General features: G+C 41.1%; 1 protein-coding gene across 1 annotated transcript in view; it reads right to left on the bottom strand.

The window, feature by feature from the left end:
• MED14 (mediator complex subunit 14) overlaps positions 1 to 18,460 on the bottom strand; it is a 59,667-nt gene extending 41,207 nt beyond the window's left edge. Inside the window, exons 1-10 of the mRNA XM_008153031.3 lie at positions 17,959 to 18,460; positions 13,559 to 13,585; positions 10,974 to 11,079; positions 5,220 to 5,393; positions 4,472 to 4,601; positions 3,692 to 3,820; positions 3,264 to 3,371; positions 2,600 to 2,732; positions 1,650 to 1,800; positions 1,065 to 1,176 (exon numbers count right to left, since the gene is read on the bottom strand). Of these exons, the coding sequence (XP_008151253.1) occupies positions 1,065 to 1,176; positions 1,650 to 1,800; positions 2,600 to 2,732; positions 3,264 to 3,371; positions 3,692 to 3,820; positions 4,472 to 4,601; positions 5,220 to 5,393; positions 10,974 to 11,079; positions 13,559 to 13,585; positions 17,959 to 18,173 (1,285 nt within the window). The 5' untranslated portion in view covers positions 18,174 to 18,460. The remainder of the gene's footprint in view (positions 1 to 1,064; positions 1,177 to 1,649; positions 1,801 to 2,599; positions 2,733 to 3,263; positions 3,372 to 3,691; positions 3,821 to 4,471; positions 4,602 to 5,219; positions 5,394 to 10,973; positions 11,080 to 13,558; positions 13,586 to 17,958) is intronic.
• Between the last annotated feature and the right edge of the window lie 541 nt (positions 18,461 to 19,001).

The raw sequence follows: 19,001 nt of genomic DNA, 5'->3' as shown, positions 1-19,001 counted from the left end.
TTAATTTAAATTTAAAACCTGAGATATCTAATGCTAAACCTTGATGGGGTTAAAGGACATGCCCCCTCAAAGCAGATGAAACAACTACAGATGCCTGCCACACCCTTTATTTAAGGCTCACATTTGCATTTTTAAGTTAACCTACCCTTCCTCTTTTAGCTTGTCTTAGATCCTCTTTTTCACCTTCCTTGGAAATTATGTATTCTCAACACAAATTTATTTTCCTGACTTTCTGTCTTTTCTTCAGGCAGTGTTTTTCTCTACTTCAACAAAGCAGTTTCATTCCAGTGTGACTAGCCTGGACCTAAGAAGTTGCCTTTTTAAGTATAATGGGTTGCGGTGGGCTCTGTGATCAGGAAACGCAGTACTTTTGCTACTAGCGCGATTAGAACTTCTTATTTATATGGCACTTCAACATCATCTCACTTAAAGGCTGCTCACTGTGGGCACAAGGTAGTCACAGCAACAACAACTAGGGCGGGGACAGTAAACATGCCCATAATGACACTGTGAAACTGTATTTCTAGAACGAAAAGTGCTTCCTTTCTAAATGATTGACTATCCCCCAAAGCTCGGAATCTTCTAGGTAACTGGAAGATTCTTCACTGTGTGTCTATCTGTATTTCTTATTTTGAACCCTGTTAATGTATTTACAATTCAAAAAAGGTTTTAAAAGACAAAGCATACATTCTGCTTCAAAGAGGCACATTTTATAACTATATTATAAACATTTGCAAAGCTGCCTTAACCTTAGAAGAAAACCTAAAAGAAATAAAATTCATATTAAAATGTTAAAATAGCTTCCATTCCAATAGGAAAAAAAGTTTTAAGGAGGGTCAATATGCATGCATTTCAAAAATAAGGCCAAGCTAAATAAAAAGAAAATAAGGGAAAAGTTAGGACAAGCTGGGTAGATCACAAGTTAAAATGCAAAAATGTCCGGCCTTCACAACAACACCTATATAGCAGGAAAGAGGGCACATTAAGATAGACCCTTCAGAAAATAAAAGTGAATACTAATCTAAACAAAAGAAAGACAAAGATGCCTATTTAAAAGAACCTACAGTTTTCATTGGCATTGTAGCCTCTAAGAATGGTCTTCAGTTCCTGGAGCTTCTGATGCGCTCGTGCACGAACACTGTCAATCAGGAGTTTCTCTATTGATAAGTGATCAATCTGCATAGACAAGAACAACAGAATCACATGTGCAATTTAAACATTTTTACTTTAAAGCTTGAGTAGATTATTGTGCTTCAAGATATTTCCTTTTAGAATCATAATGATTAAGCACAAACTTAAAGTACAAAAATAAACATGTGGTGCTGGCAGCTTAAAGACTACAGGTAACATTTTGATGAGTATAGATCAAGATACTATATGTATCGCTTATCATAGATTAAATGACCTTAAAAACAAAATGATGATCTGATCAAAATTATCAAATATGAAAGAACATATTTTTATTATTATATTAGATTTTAAAAAATAACAAATGCAGAAGCGTAACAGTCATTTAAAACAAGTTCCATAAAGGGTTTTAGGAACCGTTAGGTAATTTAAAGAATTTACACTTGAAGTTTAAGTATAAATGATAAGTTACATTATATCCATTTATTTAAACCAATATTAAAATATATTGAGATATTTACCTTCATGGCTCTTTCTACTAATTTGGAATCAGAAGCTGGCAAAGGAGGATCATGAAAAATCTGTAAAGGCTTCGAGCCATCATTCTCATCGATTTTAATTGTAACTTTGTGAACAGATGCCGTCCCTGTTTTTCTCCCAAGAATCTGTTGACTAAAGAGAAAAAATATACAATTTTTTCAACAACGCCTGTTAACTTTTGGAATGAAATAGAGGCAATCCACTGTGGGCCTGAGCCAGAGGCCAGAACATGGCAGTCCCTCACTGTTTGTGGAGGGAATACATTAATATTGGGAAGACAGCTATTCTGTAATCAAACACAATATTTGATTTACTGCATCCAAAAAAAACCCAAAAAATCCACAAACCCCACAAACAAAAAAACACACCCAGACACAGAATTTAAAAATAAAACACATGCATACAAATAAAAAAAAAAATCCCAAAAAAGAACAACCTGTATTCTAAGTGATATCTATTCATCTCTGATTCCTTTCCAGAAAATGGGGATCAAGCAAAGTTCGAATAGGAAACTGGGACTGTAAGCAGCTCCATACTAATTTTTCCCAAAACCCTCCCCCAAAAAGATTTTAAAAGTAGCAATTCAACATGTAAAACTCTGATAAGCAAGCAGGTTTGTTTTTCAAACAATATCCAATAATCTAAGTCTTTTAGCAATCTGGTATGAGCCCAGAGTCATCTAACTTTTTAAGAAGAGTAAGTCTTAATACAGACAGATGCCTACATACTCAAAACATGCCACGTTCTAAGAAAGCTGCCAATTATGGATGTCCTCTATAGTTTCTATGATACCCTGGGACCTTACTATACCAAATCACATTGCTAGAGGCACACAGCTATCAGTATACAGTCATCAGATGTATGAGAGAAAAAGAGAAACGAACAGTATTTACAGTCATAGCTGGAACCCACCAGAGCCAACTTCACTTACTTCCAAACGGAGAGGGAGAGGCACTTCCCAGGATGATACCTTTCCACCTGCACAAGGTCTCCCCACCGCTCCCGGATTAACATCAGAGTTTGGGAATGTAGCACTTCTAACTGAAGTGACAAGCAAAAAGAATCTGATGGATCTCGTTAAGCAAATATAATACATATCACTACATCAGCCACTGAAGTACAAGCAAACTTCATTTAACAAAAGCTCTATTCCTAAGAACTGGTTCTGAAAGAAATTTCTGGAATTATATTTCGCCAATGACTTATTCTAAAAAGTGGCATAATTTGTGGCATAGTTTTAGAAAAATGTATATTTAATTTTGATCCAATATAAACAAACCATTAAGTTGCCCCTTAATTCATCATAGTTTAGAGAATATGGGTAGACCAGAGTACTATTTTTTCTCCAAATAGTACTACTTCTAATTCATCATCTTTTATTTTACCCGCAAAGTCAACAGTAAGTTTACAACTTGGTTTACTTCAGATTACTATTCTTCACATTGACTAGTTTCCCCAGCCCCATTTCTACCCAAAAACGTGGATGGGGAGAGTTTAGGCTGCTGCAGTTCAAGATGAGGGGCAGATGGAAATGTGGAGGTGAGAAGGAGACACAAATTCCTTATAAACATGTGTCTCAAATTCCAGAAGGATACGCAGGCAATTGTACATGTCCTGAAGAGGTTTCTCATCAGCAAAGAGCCTAGATTGTACCAGCTGATGGATAAAGTTGATTTGCATGCTATGAACCAAGGCTCGTCCATCTTCCATTCACAGGAGAAAACAAAGTGGTTAATCAGAAAAGCGTACAGATCATGTCATAGTACCAATTATGGAAAAATATATTAACTAATAATAAATTTTTTAAAAAAGAACTGAAACTATCTATGGAAACTAGAGAACATTATACTTAAACACTGAAATCTTTAAGGTCAGTAGGTAATTATGATTACCATAAAATCTGCTTCAAATTACAGGATCAATTGCTAACCGTATTTATTATTCTGCCAAAATGTTTCAATGATATAAAAAACTCCAACATTTAAATCAATACTTATGATTTCAATCCATATTCATGATTTACCTCCTGTTTCCTTATCCTCTACTAGAATTTCTAGCTTGAGAAGACGCCATGGAACATCAGGATCATCTCCCATTACAGTCAAGGTGGCTTCAAATTCTCCTTCAACTCGAAACTTCACCCGGCCATTTGCTTTTAAAAGAAGAAGAGTAAGTCTACTTTGCTGAGAAAAAAGTAAGCAGCTCTTTGCTAACCCAGAACCTTCAGTCTTGCTTAGAAGAAATTTTAAATAGCCCTGACCGGTGTGGCTCAGTGGATAGAGCGTCAGCCTGCGGACTGAAGGGTCCTGGGTTCGATTCCGGTCAAGGGCATGTACCTTGGTTGCGGGCACATCCCTAGTAGGGGGTGTGTAGGAGGCAGCTGATCGATGTTTCTAACTCTCTATCCCTCTCCCATCCTCTCTGTAAAAAATCAATAAAATATATACATTAAAAAAAAAAAGAAATTTTAAATAGATTGAATGTTTTTTCATAAATGTTCAAACAATTCAGTGGTTCCTGCATAAGTAGTGGCCAGGTTCTGGGTCATTAAGCAACCAAAGGCAACTCTTCTAGCATCAAGGAACAACAGTGATCTCACCCGCTTGTCAGCTTCAAATACCAGCACTGTATTTCCAGGTCATAAAAGAGAAATGACAGGGCTGACCAGCCACAGGTTCAAACACCACCACAATTGTAGGGCCAAACCTCATGATGACATTTCTTTTAATAAAATCCCAAAAGCTTTTAAAAAAAAACATTTCCAACAAGTCAATTCTTAAAACAAGACCCTTCAGGTACATACCAACTGTGAGATTTGCTAACTGAGGAGGAAGATCGGTGGTTACAAGCCGATGTCTAAGAATCTGGTTCAGCTGGTGGAGGGTAGCTTGTTTCTCAGTTTTGGTAATTGGGTCTGGAGGAATAATTTTGTCCTTCAAAAAAATGTAAGTGATTTTAAAATAATGTACAAAGGGGCATAATTTTTAGCTGTGTCTTCTTAATGTAGTATTTCCTTACTTTACCCAAGAGAATCTTAACACTCATTCCTGCCTTCTACACCCAATAATAGTGACCTTTATTCTCATGCATTAGAGTGCCACGTGATTCCACCAGTCACTCAGCTAAGATGGTCATGCAACATGATCTTCTTCGTGCTCTATTTATGAAACCAACTTACTGCCACGAGATGATGTCCACCACTTCTTAGAAGTATAAAATCCAATACTACCAAGGCAGTCAAAAACCAGCACAGTAAATGTTTAAAACACTTCCCCAAAGCAAGCAGCATGCCGTATTTTCATATGGGAAATAGATGTAAGTTACACCTGCATATCTGTTCTCCCTCACGGAAAAAAAATGATCCACCCATTTTCATAGCTACTCACATTCTGACCCCAATTTATTTAAACAAAACACAATTTTAGTTATACAGGAAAAAACAAATAAATGTTTGTTGTAAAAGTATGAAAGTTTTTGGTGGTCTACTTAATAATATAGTAGATCCAAAGCCAAAGCCTTCAGATTTTAAGAACGGGAGAGAATGTACTTACCCTAATGCAGGTTGGCAGCCGTGGGTAAGACCCAGTAGTCAATACATCAATGGCATACGGGATGGCAAAACTAGGGAGGCGGGCATGGACCAGAGCATCTCTAGCTAATGAGGCCAGGCGATCAGCAGTGTCCACAAACAAGATGGCTTGTTGGTCTAAAAAGCTCGAGATCATCTTTAAAGCAAAGGGTAATGTATTAATTACGCTTCCTTGGAAACTAGCAACTTTTCACTTCAAATGTCATTGATTCGTTCCAAAGTAAACTTCGAGGGGAATTAATATAGGTATTTGCTATTACAAAATATTTCTTCAAAACATGTCCAGCCCTGGCCGGTGTGGCTCAGCTGGTTAGAGCGTCGTCCAGGGCACCAAAAGGTGGTGCGTTCGGTCCCTGGGCAGGAGGCAGTGGGAGGCAGCTGACTGACGCTTCTCTCCCACATCCATGTATCTCTCTCTTCCCTTCCTCTCTCTCAAATCAATTAAAAACAAAACAAAATATATCCTTAGGTGAGGATTAAAAAAACAAATTATTAAAAAATACTTTCCCCCAGTATCTTTTTGAAAACAAGAACCTTCTATTAATTTAATTCGTTTCTTCATCCTTAACATTCCAGATACACACTATCACATTAGAAAACATAAGTAGAATAAAATCCTTTTTACTACTCTTACAGACTTCTGGAGTTGGTTGGTGACAAGGAGAAAATGCTGAGGTGTCCTAAATTAAATTACAGAAGGCCAGAGGGTGGAAGGAAGAGACAGAAAGGGGGGTCAATCAGTTAGGTGCAGCGCAAAACCGACTAAAGACTGCGCAGACTCCTCAGTGTAGGTTGGAATTATTAAGTTAACTGCCAGCTGGCTGTTCCAGAGATTATCTAAAAAGAGAGAAGAGCCAGGCACCTTGAACCCCAAGAGCCCCCTCTTCGTGTTGACACATGAGCTTTACAGAGTCATGGAATTAGCCCTAGCTACACCTGCCTCCTCCCCCTTTGTCTACAGCGGATGGAAAGCCTTTCAGAATGGCTTACATCTTCCCCACCCCCAACTGGCTGTATGCAACCACTGGCAAAACTCCAGGGGACGGACATGTCTGTCTTTCCTACCTAGCCATGTTGCTGGTGGTTTAGACTCCCTGCCCCAGCCAGTCTTTTTTTTTTTTTTTTTTTTTGCTAGCAATGGCCTAATAAATGACAAACGCTTTCTTTTAAAAAGACTTTCAGTTAAAATTTTTAACAGTTGGCATTGAAGTGTGGACTCCTGGACCCAGACTACCTTGGTCTCAATGCTAACTCTGTAACTGAACTGACCCTATAACCTTGGGGGAAGTTAGCTAATCCCTCCGTACCTCAGTTTTTTCAACTGTGAAATGGAGATGATTTCCAACCTCCCGAGGCTGTTCTGAGGATTAAGAGTTAATGCAGCCCTAGCCGGTTTGGCTCAGTAGATAGAGTATCGCCCACAGACTGAACGGTCCCGGGTTCAGCTCCAGTCAAGGGCACGTACCTCAGTTGCAGATTTCATCCCCAGCCCTGGTCATGGCAACCAATCGATGTGTCTCTCTCACATCAATGTTTCTCTGTCTCTCCCCTTCCCTTCCACTCTCTAAAGATGAACGGAAAAAATCCTCCAGTGAGGATTAGCACCAACAAAAAAAGAGTTAATGCATATGAAAGCTTTGGAACAGTGCCTAGAACATATAAAACACTCAATAAACACTGCTCATTATGAGATCTAGGTCAACTTCATGCCCAATACTTCCCAGCAGTTCCCTCCTCAGTGCATTTCACAAGGGCATCGGAGCTCCAGAGCTCATCACAAAGCTGAAATCTATTTCCTTGAAACTTCTACCTTCTACTTCTATTCTGGAACAATACTTAGTCTCTCATGCCCTTCAAAATGGGGAAGTCCAACCTATTTTCAAGCTAACCATTCCACGTCACTTCAATTAGCCTTCCCATCTCCAAATTCCCCACTCCCCATCCTGGTCCCACTACCTGCAAATGCTGGTGTGTCAGTGGCCAACTTCAAATATGGTCTCCAGCACTTATACCACACCATGCCCTACATTTTCTCAGCATTTCCACACTCATTTTCTAAGTCCAGGAAACAGACAAAACCAGACAATCACCATCAGCTTAGAGATAAGAAAACTGAGGCTGAGGTTAAGACACTTGCCCAAAGAACGTCAGTCAATCAGAGACTCTGGAACCAAAAATGTTTCTTCTAACTCTTTATTACGCCAGCAAAGCCCAGCAGGACAAGTGCTACCTTCTGTGACTAGTGAAAGGGACCTGAGTTTTGCCATCCCAAATACACTTTGGGGATATTTGAAGGTGGTTATTTTTAAGAAACAGGACTCGGACAGGACCTCTGCCCCTCCTCCTTACCTGGCTAAAGGAATTCAGGTAGAAAAGCCTGTTTCAAGAAAGGGAGCATTACCTTAGCATCATAATGGAATTCAGTGTGGCAGACACAGAGGAATCTAGCAAAGCCTGTTTGCTGGGCTCCCCTCTGCGTCCCATTGTTTCTGGGTGGCCCGGCAAGAATGTTTACCACGTTTGCTCTTTCTCAGCTACCTGTAAATTGCCTGCTTTCTCTCTCTTTGAAATACCAGACCCTGCCTCCCTCTCCTTAGTCCAAAATAGCATAGAAGCTTCTCTGCCCAGTGCGTCCTCCAGTCTCATAGTCTTATGTAACCTCCATAGGTGCAGATTAATCAATGTGGACATTTTCTCCTATTAATCTCATGTTAATTTGATTATTCGCCTAATCAGAAGAACTTAGAAAGATGGGAGGAACATTCTTTTGCGCCCCCACACTAGTAAAATGGATTTCTATTAATGCCACCAACACTACTTTATTAGAACCATTGCTAGCACACAGCAAGCTTGGCGTTAACTAAAAGGCCTTAATCTTTTGTTCATGAATCTATGAATCTCTAACAAGCAAGATCTGCTTTCCCATCCCAACTTAATGCAGGACTGGAACGTGTCTGATTTTAACATGTTCAGAACCATTTTTGATCTTGCCTTCTCTCAACTTCTGAACTGGTTTTCACTCAGATTTAGGTCATCCCAATTCTCCCTTTACTCAGGGCCCTAAAAATGCTCATCAGGCCAAAGCCAAGGCCAAAGAAGAGCAAAGACCCGCCTCCAGAAAGACATGCATCGACCCTAATGGGGTGCCACAGTTTATCAGCCCAAGTCCCTCTACCTTAAACATGGTGACTAATGAAACACTCTAAACCACCTTGCTCAACTCAAAACATACTAACCTCAGCTATACTCCTTTGACTTAGAAATCAAATAAGTAAAGATTAAAACTTGAGTTCTGAGTAACATATTAGTGACTCCATGTAGGTCCCTAATGATCAGCATGTTCGTTTTTTTTTTCTTTTAAGTAGTCACATACCAGCTGTTAATATGGCTAATAATCTTCCTTTAAAATTTAACTGAGTACCAAACAGACATTTCTCTAAGAAAAATATACAAACTGCCAAAAGCACATGAAAAGATGTTCAAAACCATTAGTCATCAAAGAAATGCAAACACCACAATGAGATGCTCCGTCCACCTACTAGGACAGCTGGGATCAAAACGTCACACAAGAACAAGTGTCCGCAGGGAGAGTGGTGGCAGGAATGCAAAGTGGGACAAGCATTTTGGAAACAGTTGGGCAGTTCCTCAAATAATTAAACACAGAGTTACTATATGGCCTAGTAATTCCACTCCTAGGTATACACCCCAGAGAAATGAAAACATATGTCCACACAGAAACTTGCACATGAATGTTTATAGCAGCATTATTCGTAATAGCCACAAACTGGAAATAACCTAAATGGCCATTAACTGATGAGTGGATAAACAAAACCCATCCAATTCAGCTACCAAAAACAATGAAGTGCTACTACATGCTATAATATGAGTGAACCTTGAAAACATTATGCTTGGTAAAAGAAGACAGTCACAAAAGACCACATGTGATGATTTCAATTATATGAAGTGTTCAGAATAGGCAAATCTATAGAATAGCAGATTATCGCTTGCTGAGGGCTAGGGGCAGGTACTTGGGGACGACAGCTAAAAGGGCAATGGTTTAAGTTCTGAAGTGATGAAAATGTACTAAAATTGACCGCGGTAATGGTTGCATGTTCCTGTGAATATACTAAAAACCACTGAATTGTGCACTTTAAATGGGTGGATGGTATGATATGTAAACTACATTTCAATAAAGCTGTTTTTTTTTGGGTTTTTTAAATAGCTCTAATAGAATAAGAGATATTTCTCTTTTTCTTAGATAAAACATTAGTCAGGCTAAACTGTGTATTTATACACTCAGCTATACATGTAATATGTCTGGCATGGCTAAAGATCATGAACTATTAATCTGAAGCACCTTTAAAGACACTAAATAATCATTAGGTTGCGAACAGAAGTGTCAAAACACAAATAATCCTCTAATTCTCCAGCTGATGGACTTTATCTTTGACATAAACACATCTGTATCTACATCCACAAAATGGAAACAACATAAATTCAATGAGACTTTATCAGAATGACTTATCTGAATAGCCAATTCAAAAAAATAACAGAACACTATACTATGAATTAGTGAAAGATGAATGCAATATGGCTCGATATCAAAACCAAGAGTTTTGGTTTTTGTTTGATATGTTATTGAAGCACACCTCAGTAGTATCAAACAGGTAACTTAAATACCCATGGTATAATTTAGGATTTAACACTATTTTGAACAACTGAACACTTGGATTTGATATACTTTAGTAATACCTAACTTTTCACTGAAAGTTTGAACATCTTTAAGAAAAGATTACCCCAAATTAACTAACTATTGAAAAGAAACCTTCGGTTTTTCAGAAATACTATACCATGCTTCTTCACTTCAGCCAGACTAGATTTATTTACACTTGGTGCCCAAATTTCCAAAACAATGAAATGAACTGTAAAATTTCTGATAAATAAGCTTGGAATAAACCTCTTTAAGTATTTATAACACTTATAATAATGTAAAGCATTATTCTTTCAATGATGTTTTACAGTGTACAAAAGACTTTGTCTACAAACTTTTATTCCCCCATCATATCAAGAGACAACAGATTTTTAGCATCTTTGGTCACTTCACTACATGTCAGTCCTTTGAGTTCAAAAGCGTTATTCAAGAGTCAAAATACTATGAGCTTCTTGAGGGCGGGGGTTATGCCTCCTTATTCAAGTCTCCATCCACCATATCCCATAGCCTGTGCTCAGTAAATGTTTGGAGAATGAGTAGATGAATAAACAAACAGATATATGCTGTTATCAGCTCTGTGACCTTGAAGAAGCCACTTAACTTCCAGGAAACTTATTGTTTCCTCATTTATAAAATAAGAAATACTGACTGTCATACTCACAGGGTTGTCAAGAATCAACAGGCAAAATATAAGGGAGTACTCTGCAAACTAAGGAACCATACAAATATAAGTTAACCATTCCCCCCATTCAGTTAAAGTCTCCTAATTAATATCTTCTAGCTTAATGATGTCTCCAGATATTGCCTAGTTTTCTTTCTGTCCATAAGCAAATACTAAGCTTCTACAGAAATATATTATACATTATCATCAGAAATATTATTCACATAAGTAATGTTTCTCAAAACAAATCAGCAAATGTCAGTTAAAACTAAAATTAGAATCTATTGTAAATTAACATTCCACAAAGTTATTTTATCTAAAATAAAATAAAAAGTTTAACTCACCGCACATTTTTCCACTTTGCCAGCATTATTAGCCCATTTTACTAAAGCTAGTAATCGAACAAAGAGTTGACGTGTCCGGCTAGCAAACTGTACTATTTCTATTTTCCTATAAAAATAAAACAATTCTTAATAAGTCAGCATATTTAAAATAGAACTTCACAGTTTATTTAATCTGAGCTAAAGTATGACAATCTTTGTTTAAAACCATTACAACAAAATGAACCACTTAAAATATTTATCTAAATACATATAAATTATTGTTGTTTTATATACCACCTGCATATGCTTTATTATCTGTCATAAATCCAAAAGAATGTTTTAGCAATAAATCACATTTAAAAATTAATTTTATATTGCAATAAAAGTTGTTTGCTAAAATATAGTAAACTCACAGATATAAAGTTACTATATAGACGTTAACTGGGTCACACAGGGGACCAAATTAGGAATTAGGAATTTTATAACTGAAATTATAAGTTATGCATTAGTAACCTTTTGGTAAGAGGAAAGAATTGAAATAGAGCTCGCAACTGTATTATTCCTACAAAAGCAAGGGCACAACTGAAAAAATTAAATAATAAAAGAACTTAGCCATGCAACTCTGTACCAAATGAATTTCAATGATAAACTTAGATATTCAATAAGCCAAGCAAAGAAAGTAAGTTGAGTACTAAAAGTAAAAGCTAGGTCTGACCATATCTATTTTTATTCTACACCCACTACAATCCTTTTTCTCTCAATACTTATTCATCACTGTTTTTATCATCTGCTTAAAGTCTTTAAAGCTTAATTAAAGGCTTTATGTTGTCAATCGATGTGTTAGCTAGACCTCTCAACTTCATGTCATCTACAGAACTGATAGTCAGACCTCTCATGGTTTACCTACGACACTGAAAAGCATCTTCCACAGGCCAGGACCAAAGACAGGACCCAAACAGCACAAGCTCTCTCCAATTGGATTCTGACCCATCAATCTTAGTACAGCTGTTCAATGACCTGCAGATCCAATCCACATCTCTGCATCTTGCCAACAGCAATACAAGGCACCAAAATAAAATTTTTGCTGAAGTATAATCCTGACTGCTATAGAGTCAAGCTCCTATCGAGAGCACGCATGTGCCCGAACAGTGTGGCTCAGTGGTTGAGTGTTGACCTGTGAACCAGGGGATCATGGTTCAATTCCCAGTCAGGGCACAGGCCCAGGTTGCGGGCTTGATCCCCGTGAGGGGGCGTGCAGGAGGCAGCTGATCCATGATTCTTTCTCATCATTGATGTTTCTGTCTCTCATTCTCCCTTTCCCTCTGAAATCAACAAAAATGGTAAAACACACACACACACACACACACACACACACAAACACACACATAGCCCATAAATAACCTGACAGGCTTTCTTAAGGATCAGCCAGCAATATTACTGGAAGTATAAGGAGAAGAATCAAGGGGACAAATACAGTTGGGACTTCTGCCAGTGAAGGATCCTAAAAGAGAAAATAAGCAAGCCTCACAGGCAAGAGTGGGACACAGCAGAAACGTTAAATGTGCATTATGATCTGGCAGCCACCTCAGTGCCAGGAGCCTCAGGACTGACTGTCACTCTAACGGCTTACAGAGGACGTGCGGTCTCTGCTCCTCTTCCAGAACAGACATATCTGTATGTTAGTGATTTGGCTTCCCAAATGAGCTCCTCTCCTAGAAGGAGGACACCCCCCTTCGTGCCTATTGTAACGTGGGTTTCTCACACCCTGCTGTCTCAAGGGAGAGGTTTTCCAGAGCCCTTCCCACCCGAGTGGACAGCACAAACCCGGACTTTCATTTTCATGTCCTTCCTTTGAAACTGGCCAGCCAAACCAGAACACAGGCACGCTTCAATTTTTTCTTTCACCTCTTTTTGATCTATGTCTAATTCTATCAGGAAGGTCAGTTGAGGGTAGGGGGAGAGTGTAATCATTAATAAAGGCTAAAATCCTCTTCAGTGACTTGGTATTTAAAAAACTTAAACTAAGGAGCATAAGAAGTGCCAAAAATATAGTCAAACAGCCTATGCTGTAGCCATAATATCTCCATCACAAGATTTCTTTGAAACCTTAATTTATCTTGCTCCTTTGGCCTATGGAAACATAATAGTGTTTAGTTGTATCTTAAGCCTCAAACTGCAACTGAATCAAAATTCTCTCAACTCTAAAACAGCAACAATAGTAGGCAAATGTCAAGTCTCTAAAGATATCTAATTGCATCATTGTAGCAAATGGTAAGCAAGCAGCCAACTTTTAAAGCCAGTCTATTCCTTAGCTTCTTCCATTAAGTTTTACAACTTCTCAGGGACTTGACCTGATCAGTGACTTAAAAAAGGTTTTTAAAACCGAAGATCCAGAGCTGGTCTCACACCAAGAATTGTCAGGGATGAAGAAATTACAAAGAAATGACGTGAAAAAAATCACCCCCGGCTCTCTGGGCCTAGGTTTCCGATCTGCAGCACTATGCCCATCCCCATCCCCACTCCCACTCTCATTCGCATACATACACACACATACTCATAGATATAGCAACACAGACACAGATTTAAGTTTTTTTTTTCATACTCACCTTTCCACATCAGATTTCCTTGGCAGCCTAAGAAGAAAAAAAAGAAATTGACTAAATACATGCTCACCTTCATGAAAACATGATAATAGTTTTTACTTTGACTCTATTAAACACGTTAGGTTTCAGAAAAACTAGATACACGGCCACTACAGGCTTGTGTGGCTACCAACTCTTTAATAAGTTTCCAGCAATACGCTACAAGGGAAAAACTAACAAAGGAGCATTTTTCTCCGTTCAAAATGCTTCAAAAGGTATTGCACGAACCTCAGACATTTATGAAGCCGCAGCTTTACATGAGCACACTATAGCAGAGAGTCAGAGAAAACATTATTTTAAGGCTAAAATGGTCCCAGATGCAGAGTACTACTTAGGTGCCAGTCTCCCCATATCCAGTGGAACCTGGCTTCCAAGCAGCGATCCTGCCGGTTTTGCTATGGTGGGCAAAGCTGGCAGCTGAGCACACAAAAGAGCCAGTGTCCGCCAGGGTCTCCCGGTAATGATGCTGCTGCATGTGAGTAGATGTAAATTACTTATATTACTTTCAAACAGCTCCAGTAAGGTTTTGGTTCTTTCTCATTTCTTTTTTTGCTAGTCCTCCAGGACTGACAGCCAGCAACCAATGTCACCATTTCCCCTGACCGTTAGCACTCTCGCATCCACAGGTGCTTTTGGAAAGGTCCTGATCTGCCTCCTGAATCACCCCAGGGTCCAAGACTCAATGGCTGAACTCTAAAGCTTCCCCTAACATTTCATCGTTCTTGAAGAATATACACCAAGACCCTTCGATCCTCTTCTCCCACCCACAGGCCACAGGTACAGGCAAACTGAGCCCACCACGAGGGAAAACTATGAAGATAAGCTCTGGCTTACAGTCACCTACAATCCCTATGGTAGACAGTGGGAGGGAAGCTGAAGATATCATCCCAGCAATAAGGGGAACCAGGCAGGTGCGGGAAGAACAAGCAGACCAGAGGATGAAGCGGAAAGTCAGGCTTTATTGGAAGACCGGAAGTAAAAGCAGCTGTTGAGTTCCGCTACACGTGGAAGCTCTTGGGAAGTCCCCTGTCCTCAAGGGAAGGAGAGAATAGGAACCACCCGTGTCAGAGAGACAGAACCGAGTAGGGCCTTTGGGGTAGACAGCACAGCAATCATTGCTCCAGCTCTCCCACCTGTCCCTCAAAGGATCATCCCATGTCACAGGTGGTGTCATTTCAGGGACAAAGGACAGGCTTTGCTGTCTACATCCCCCCTCCCTCCAAATTCCTCCTAATCTATTTTAAATTCCTTTACAGATAACAAATCCACCATTTGGGGCAAAAGCCTTAAAATGCTAATCTTTTGGAAATGGTAAGTCACAGAAACTTACGCTAAGTCTCTAAAAAGTCAAGGCAGAGTATAAACTCTAAGATGGGAGCATGGGTATTGGGGGGTGGGGGTGGAGGTGGGGGAGTGTGGCAGAAGGAGGAAGTGGACAAGCAAAGAAAAAACCAGAAATCTGGGGCCTAAACCAAATCACCTTAAACGCTAAGGCTGCCTTTTCATTCGACAGTTCACAGACAAGCATCAAATGGGGCAGAAATAAGACTCTTATAAGAACACTGGTCTTCCATTATTAATACATTGACCCGGACAGTTCCTACCTGGAACAAGGAAAAATACATGATTTAGGAACCTCCAAGGTAAGTCCCTAAACTAACTTTGGTAACCACAAATCAAGAGAGAAAAAAGTTTATCTATCAAGAGCAACAACGAATCTTCCCATCAAGTTCTCAATGATCTACAATGACCATTCTAAAAATTCACTCACTAATGTGTTAAATCAGTGAATAATCAGGCAATCCCCTATATGTCAGGCATTGTCCTAGGCCCTGGGGAAAGAAGCAATCAAATCAAAATCCATCCTCACTGAGCTTCCAAGGCGAGGAGGAAACAAAACAAAGCAGTGAGCAGAGGAGGATAGAGTGAGGAGGCAGAGCTTCCCGTGACAGTCAGAGAAAGTCTGAACAAAGACCTAAAGGAAGTGAGAAAGCAAACCTCACAGATTTCTGGGAGAAGAGCAAAGGTTCTAAGCGGGGAGTGCGCCTCGCACTATCACAAAACATCAAGAAGGTAGAGGACCTGAAACAGAATAAGCAGGGAGGAGCGTAGTGGCCAGTGAAGTTAGAGAGGTAAGGGAGGGAAGGCACAGATCAATGTAGGGGATTACCTGATTATTCACTGATTTAGCACATTAATGAATGAATGAATGTGGGGAACACCTGGCCAGAGGGATGTATAAGGCCCACGAAATCATTTGGTCTGGCCCTGCCAAGGCATTAGGGGTGAGTTAATTAAATATTTGACCAAATATAGCAGGCTAAGTTTTAAGTTGATAATTTTGTTTGGCCCACAAATGATGTTATAAATATCCAGATGGCCCTGGGCAGAAAAAAGGTTCCCCACCCCTGATATAGGGCCTTAAAGCTAAGGTGACCACATTCCTGGTTTACCCAAGCTAGTTCCAGTTTATGCCTGCTGCTTTGACATTACTACTAACAGCACCATCTTTCATGCTCAAAAGCGTCCTGATTTCAACCATCAATTTTACGGTCACCCTATAAATAGGTGGCTATAAAAACGTTTACTCTAAGTGAGGTGGGGAACCACTAGCGGGTTGTGAGCAGGTTTCAAAGGATCATCTTGGCTATTTTGTGGAGGAAAAAACTGAAGAGGGAAAAGGCAGCAGTAGAGATACCAGTTAGCAGACTACTGAAGTAACGTGGGCGAAGGACTAACTTGATGGAAATACTGAAAAGTGGTCAGATTCTGAAGTCAAAGATGACAGGCCTGCTGTTGAACTGTACTGTGGGGCTAGAAAACAGAGGAGCCAGGCATTATTCCAGTATTTTTGGCCGAAGCAACAACAGGAAGAATCGCGATATTATTTAGTGAGATAGGACAGGTTTGGAGAGATTGAATGGAAGCAGGAGTTTGGTTCTGGACTTGGTACACTTTAAATGCCTGTTAAAGTCTTTACGCATAGGCATCTGGATATAGAGTCTGGAGGTCTATGCTAGAGATAGAAGTATGGGAATCATAATTATATAAAGTGTATGGGACTACAACGGTATACTTATTCTACAGCAATAAACAGATGTTCCTCTCTTCATAACTAAGTCCTAAAATAGCAAGAACACCACAATAATTCAAAGAATTTCTACAAATCCCTATGGGAAAACAAATTACACAACCACTCATAGCAGCAGTTTTTAACACTTCTCCATAGCTAAACAGAGGACACATAACCTTCACATATATGAAATTTTCTCGTGGATACGCTTGGATTTTTATGAAATCCAACAATAAATGGTGCAAAGTAGTATAAATACTACAATAATCCCTAATCATGACATCTTAAGTTTCTCATTAGAAAGGGGTAGACTTTTTTCTGTCCCATTCAATAAAGTACAGTATGTGAGAATGATGTTTTACAGGAATAAGAGGAACCTTTTCAAATTCTTTTAGCCATATGCAAACAAATATTTTAACAGTCTCTAGTAACAAGTTACTATGACACTCTATAGCCTAATACCTATATACTAATTATTTCCATTGAAAACACTGATCTGTTTTGTAACAGATAAAAGATAAAAATTCGTACTTCTAAACTTTTTCTGAACCTGGAATAAAACATGCAAAATAGTAAAGTATACACTCCGCCAAATTTTATAGTGCCTTTTCTCCACACACTGAAAATCATTAGTGTTCTGACCCTACTCTGAAGGATTACACCCTAATCATGGGTAACTTGATTTGTAAATTCCCTTCATACACCAAGAAACTCTAACAGAAGACCAGTTACAAAAAACCTTTTACTTACACTAAATGCGTTAAGATCCCAAATGTTCTAGAAAAAAACTTGGGATCCAAATGATGGTATTATTTGACACACACCCCAGCTCCCGAGTTCAAGCTTAGTCAGAAGCAATTACAACCCACATCTAAAATGTACCGTCAAGATGCTGTACAACACATCTCGCATCTTTGGAGATTTTTTTTTTTTTAAAGCTCGATTATGTATTCCTCAACCCTAATGTTGGGCTCTGGGCTAAAAAGCTCCCAGCCAAGAGATCAATCCAGGTCTGTTGGCAACCTGAGCAAAAATCCCCAAGGTAAGGTTCGCAATGCAAGCCTAGCAACATGCATAATTAACGAGTCTCGGTCGCCGCCTCTCCAGAAAGACCCCAAACGCGAAGCTTCTCTCCCCCACCTCCGCTGCGCCCCGGGAGTTCAGCTAGACTAAGCAGCCCCGCACGGAGGAGAACACAGCAGCCTCTAGGGGAAGACAGCGGTGCTAGCCCCTCCGCCGCTTGGGCGGGAAGGGGGAACGGCGGAGCAGGCACGGGTTTCGCGGCACTTACAGGTCCGTCAGCACCATGAGCTCCGAGTAGGCCCGGTGCAGCAGGAATTCGATGAGGGTGCTCAGCCGGTAGCCGGGGCTCGCCGCCGCCGCCGCCGCCGCCGCCACGGCGGCTCCAGGGGGAGGAGGCGCCGGCGCTGACGCGGGGCCGCTGCTGCCTCCGCCGCCGCCTCCGGGCGGGACCAGCTGGTGGTTCTCCAGCTGCACAGGGGGCATGGCGGCACAGGGTCGGGCTAGGCGCAGCGGCCCTGGAGCCTCCCGGGGGGCTCGGTCGCCGCGCCGAGGTGGGCGCGGGCAGAGTCAGCCGCCTACCGCCAGAGCGCCTCTGAACAGGAAGCCGAGCGCCGGGCGCGGAGGCCCGCCCCCATGAAGCGAGGAGCCCGCCAGCCCCAGGGACAGCAGCGAGGGGCGGGGGGGAGGGCGGGGAAGCGGGACGGCTGCCGCAGAGAAGCTGCGCCTCCGCCACGGATCAGAGTCCGCTCCGCCAGGCAGCCGCAGCAACCATATTGACGGCCCAAAGCGGAAGTCGATAGCAGACCGGAAGGGGAACCTGCAGGGGGACTTCCGACAGTTCCTGGCCTTTCTCCAGGCAGTTGGGCGCCAGGACGCTAGCGGCGGGGAGGAGGCGGGGGGGAGGGAGGCGGGGTTAGGGGAGCGGGGCGGGGCCGGCGCGCGGGCGGGAAAAGCGGAAGCGCGGCCGCGCGCCACCGGAAGCGGCTGTGTGGGGGGAGCCGGCACGTCACCGTGAACGTCAGCGGTTGCCCCGCCCTCGCCCTCGCGGCCCTCAGGTTTCAAAAGGCTGCGGGTTGCCTCGAGGTAACTCTCCGCGCTCCCGGGTGCTTCCCGAGTGCGGCCGGGACGCGCTCCTCCTGTTTTCGTGAGTTGCGCTTCTGGAATCGCGAGGAAATGACCCCGGCTGGTGACTTCTCAGGCCTTTGCGCCTCCCACGGTCCGCTCATGCGCCTTCCGTGGGATAGAAAACGTTTCCGTCATTTTTTTTTTTTTATGACTGTGGGAAAAGGTGCAAGAAAATATGATTGGAGG

Source organism: Eptesicus fuscus, chromosome 1, assembly GCF_027574615.1.
Source record: "Eptesicus fuscus isolate TK198812 chromosome 1, DD_ASM_mEF_20220401, whole genome shotgun sequence".
NCBI classification, from domain to species: Eukaryota; Metazoa; Chordata; class Mammalia; order Chiroptera; family Vespertilionidae; genus Eptesicus; species Eptesicus fuscus.
The sequence above is the reverse complement of the archived record's forward strand: the minus strand, read 5'-3'. Positions and strand labels throughout refer to the sequence as shown.